The 4957-nt window shown below is 38.9% G+C and overlaps 1 protein-coding gene across 1 annotated transcript; it reads right to left on the reverse strand.

Moving 5' to 3' along the window:
- Positions 1–2696: 2696 nt before the first annotated feature.
- Positions 2697–4582, reverse strand: LOC129835800 (uncharacterized). The gene is made up of 6 exons (XM_055901579.1): positions 4531–4582; positions 4016–4381; positions 3485–3835; positions 3239–3370; positions 2977–3023; positions 2697–2828 (listed from the first exon to the last, which is right to left on the reverse strand). The coding sequence occupies exons 1-6, from the start codon at positions 4571–4573 to the stop codon at positions 2697–2699; spliced, it is 1071 nt and encodes a 356-aa protein (XP_055757554.1). The 5' UTR covers positions 4574–4582.
- Positions 4583–4957: the final 375 nt, after the last annotated feature.

Here is a 4957-nt window from a genome sequence, read left to right on the forward strand (position 1 = left end):
AATGTATGTACTTGTAAGTCGCTCTGGATAAGAGCGTCTGCTAAATGACTTAAATGTAATGTAAATGTTAGGGGACGATTCCGACCCAACTTAAATGGAACATCATTTCCTTTTTATGCACCTTTCTCTCTAAGCGTCTTCTTACTTTGAACTTAAGCTTGAGAATAGCTGTCACGGCCGTCGTAAGGAGGAGACCAAGGCGCAGCGTGATAAGCGTACATTCTTCTTTATTAAAAGAATGAACACTGAACAAAACGAACAAAATAGCAAAACGAACCGTGAAGCTAATATGGATAGTGCAGACAGGCAACTAAACATAGATCAAGAACCCACAAAAGCAAAAGCGAAAATGGCAACCTAAATATGATCCCCAATCAGAGACAACGATAAACAGTTGCCTCTGATTGGGAACCAATTCAGGCCACCATAGACATACATATATACCTAGACTACCAAAACCCCTAGACTTACAAAACCACTAGACAATGCAAAACTAGCATACCCACCCTCGACACACCCTGACCTAACCAAAATAATATAGAAAACAGAGATAACTAAGGTCAGGGCGTGACAATAGCATGCTCTTAATCCGCGATTCGTTTTGGGTGGAGGTCAAAGAAAGGAAGGTGTGTCTACAGACATGCCGTATTCTGACCTCATAATTTCACCAACTTTATGCACAATGAAAAGTTTAATAAGGTCCAGCAACCTATCAGTTCCAAGTGGAACAACACCTACTTTAGAAATACAATTTTCCATACACTGTAATTTACAAATTGATAAGGGCTATTGATAAGAGCAAGATATATTAGTAATATTTTGGGATAAAGGCATTGTAAATATACATTACAATTGTTTTATATCATTCTAAATTATGATCGCTTGAGACAAATATGAAACCAGTCACATAGCAGCAAACTGAAGCATATCAACATAACACCTTTTCTAGAGTGAAATTCTGGCCTTTTAACTTGCAAATATGAAATGTCAAGTTAAAGGCTTCTGTAGTCATGTGCAAATGACAGAATAGCGCCAAACTTACCGAGTTGTTTCATGATTTCTAGAGTGTTTTAATTAGATGCCCAAATTGTTCCCTGAATTTTTTAAAATTTGTATCGTGTTACACCAACATACATTTATAACTGTCACTTTAATATCAGTATCCTTACATTTTTGCATCATTCCATTACATCGTTAGTTTACCTTTCTTTCCTCTGTCACGTTCGTGTGGTTGTTCCTGATGATCGCTAGCAATAGTGGATCATATTAGGCTAATGTATGACAAGTTTGGAAATAGTCTGGAACATTTAACCTATTTGAATCATTATGGAACACAGACTACGTGCAGCAGTTTAGACCTGGAGCCTGGCGACGACTGGACCTCTGTCATCACAGTTCCATGATAAGTGAGGATTATTAGGGTAGATTTATAGGACTACTGGTCAACCCCTATTGTACACTTCTCTCACCTTCCAATATTTCATGGATTGAACAATTGTATATGGCAACTGTCAGGATGAACCAAACTACTGTATTTTGATTCCCCAATATATTTTGTGTGTAAAGGCTCTCCAAACTGGTTTTATTTTATTTATAAATTCTTTCCTCACCCTAAATATCATTTTTTTTTTTTTATCTACCAATTGGTGCTGAAAAGGAGATGAATATGTGTGTACTTACATTGCTTTCTTTGATCACTAATATTATGAACAGTTCCCTCTCTATATTCTAGTGAGACTGGCGAGAAATTCAAATAAAGGTACACCAAATTTAGGGATAGCTGTAAACAAATGTACTTAATACCTGATTGAATGAAAACTCCATGAGACATTCAGCTGGCCAGTAAGCGGGAGGGTTTTCAGCGGTTGAATTGAATTTATTCAGCACACGCAACGGATCCACGCCTGCAAAGCCCGTTACACACCTGCATGAGGTAAGTCTGAATAGCAACTACTGAGAAGTGCGTAGGAAAGGCGTGCGTAGGAAAGGCTTGTATTGCCTAAGTCTGAAATAGGCCCTCAGTGACACGGGAGTGTTGTGGTTACAATGCACTGAGGTGTGTGTAGAGAGTGTGTGATGAGGACTGACTGTCATTGCTGGGGGTTAGAGATGAGTTTACATGAGTGGAAAATCTATTTAGGGTATTCAGAACACCACAGAGAGATGTGCTACAGAATACAGCTAAAAAGGAGAGATGACTGAAAGTGTTAGTCAATAGAATGGACTCTATGCATGCATATATGCACATATTGTCATCAGGATGAGCTAATGTTACATTGAGCATAAACCTCAATCTACTCTGATGTTGTTGCCCAAAATCAGTTGTGGGGTTATTGTTCTTCCCTGCAAACCTACCAGTGAAACTGCTGTAGAAATTTAAGCGCAAGGGAAAAATCTGAGAGAAAATCACACAATACCTCTGTATGACAGCAGTTTAGTACTTTATTTAATCTGCACAACATTACCAATGTAAAAAGGAATTTGACAGAATACAAGGCATTGTAACACACTTCACTGATATATAAAGCTGTATACAGTAAGAAACACATACAAGCAGTTTAAGTTAATAAAGAGGCAAAGCTGACGTTTCAGTCCATATTTTCTTGTAAGACACTTACAATGACAACTTCACTGATTATTAATCTTTATGAAGTGGGAAACACATAACATCAATGCAAGTTATTTAAAAGCAAAAGTCAGTCCATGTTTTGGCGTCTCACCCCAGAGTAAACAGTGTCTCTCTCCATGACGCTCCTCTGTCTCCCGGTCTTCACTTTCTTGTGGACGACGTTCAGAGCGGCGTAATGGAGTGTGTCAACATCTTGATCCTGAGAGGAATAACAAAAATAAAATCAAAATATTTGGTATTAGACTAAAACATTAATGGCGAAGCAAAAAACTAAAGTGTAAATTTTCATAAAGTTAAAAAAAATCATTGATTCAGCAACAGCTCAACAAATGCCAGGTTATGCGTACCTGGTTATGACTGGGGACCTCCGGAGTACTTGGCTGAGGGGGCGTTCCTTTTAATCAAACATTATCATCATCATCATCATCATCATCATCATCATCATCATCATCAACAACAATAACAACAATTATCGTCATTAACATTATCATCAATAACATTATCATCAACATCATCATCATTAACATCATAATTATAATCAAACATATTTATTTGTCAAGTTTTATGATCAAAAAGTGTCAGCATATTGTGCACATTGATAACACTTACCTCTGCACTGTTCACATTCTCCCCTGCTGATCTTATACATAACGCAACCAAGGACAATGACGAGGATGACACACAGACCCAACGCTACACCCAGACAGTACACCAAGAGAACCTGGTCCCCCTTACAACCATCTGTGGATATACAGACAGTGATAGAGGAGATTCAGGACATTTTGCTCCACTAGGCATTGAGTATATTCACAGCACCATGAAAGAATATCAGAACATATCAGAAGTATCACTTACGGACAACATCCAGCTTGGTCCCGTTCCCAAACAGTATCGCCCCACATGAGGCCACAGCACAGTAGTAAGTCCCAGCATCAGAGAGGCTGAGGTTCCTCTTGGGGAGGTTGTAGACACAGCTCTGTGTAGGAGACCCAGCCTCGGGGCTCTTCTCACACTGATCACTACTGTCTCCATGGGTGTAAATGATTCCTAGATGGGATTCTCCTGAGACATGTCTGAACCAATAGACCCTGTGTTCTCCTGCACAGGTCTCAGTGTGTATTGTACAGTTCAGAGTCACAGAATCTCCTGGCTGGACTGACTCAGACGCAGACTGATGTATAACATGCATATTTCTGGACCCGGAACCTGACAAGAAGTCCAATAAACACATTTCATCTTGCTAGCGTATCCCTATGGCAAGTGTTACAAATCAAAATTGATTCAATGAAGATCGCATCTTATTCAGTGAATGCATCATATTTACACTGTGTACCAGTAAATTCAGATTTACAAAAAAATGCATAATAATAATAACTTTCTATTTACCTTTTATAATGAGAATGACTCCTTGTCCAAACTCCACATTGTTTCCAAAAGCACTTCCACAATAGTATGTGCCTGAATCAGAGAGTTCCACATCTGCTATCATTAGGTGATTTTTTCCTTGGACACCTTCCACTGAGAAGCGAGGGTTATCCTTAAACTCATGGTAAAATGTTGCATTCCTGTCATATTTATACATGGTCGAGATGAGCTGAGGAGTATTTCCAAAAGTTTGCTTGTACCAGGAGAACATTATTCCCACGTCGCCTTTGTTGAAGCAGAGCAAAACCACTGTGTCTCCAACGTTGTCTGACATGAGACCATTCTTCTGACTGATGAATGAGGACTCAGTCCTAACTACCCCATGAACTAGAGAACAAGAAAATATGTTAGCTGTTACATACCTCAATTACAACTTTGGATTGTCAAAATGTCTGTAGAACAATAATTGGATATCTTGTGTCTCCAAATCAAGTTTGGACATCACATAAGCAGAGAAATATAAAATATTGACTTACCCATCTCTATGACAAGTGGAAATATCAGACACAGTGCGATCATCTTTAAAGTTGTCAGCTCTTCACAACTTGGGTCTTGAGTGGAAAAAGTCCACCCATGTAGACAACACTTCAACAATGAAGTTACAGGTGATTGGTCGAATTGGACTGCATAGTATTTGTTTACGCCTCACTCAGGCATGACTGTGGTCTTTACGTCTATCTTGTACAGTTCAGAGTTTCAGAATTGTCCTACAGGTCTCATCATTTAGATTTGTCCAAATTGAGCACACATTTTTGAAGGACGGTTTCACTTATTATTTATCACTGCAGCTACTGTTGTCTAAGTGACTCAAATGTGTGGCCATTTTGGAATGTGCATGCTACGACACTCAACCACTCGGGCTTCTCTCACCACACAGTATCTTCACCTCACTAAAAACATTGA

Source organism: Salvelinus fontinalis, chromosome 36, assembly GCF_029448725.1.
Source record: "Salvelinus fontinalis isolate EN_2023a chromosome 36, ASM2944872v1, whole genome shotgun sequence".
Taxonomy (NCBI): Eukaryota; Metazoa; Chordata; class Actinopteri; order Salmoniformes; family Salmonidae; genus Salvelinus; species Salvelinus fontinalis.

What these genes read in the sequence shown, in the direction of transcription:
- LOC129835800 (XM_055901579.1), bottom strand. Translation starts at nt 4,573, where the DNA reads ATGATCGCACTGTGTCTGATATTTCCACTTGTCATAGAGATGG. An exon ending in TCCACTTGTCATAGAGATGG is followed by an intron (nt 4,382 to 4,530) that starts GTAAGTCAATAT and finishes CTTGTTCTCTAG; the next exon opens with TTCATGGGGTAGTTAGGACT. An exon ending in AGAATGTGAACAGTGCAGAG is followed by an intron (nt 3,024 to 3,238) that starts GTAAGTGTTATC and finishes TTTGATTAAAAG; the next exon opens with GAACGCCCCCTCAGCCAAGT.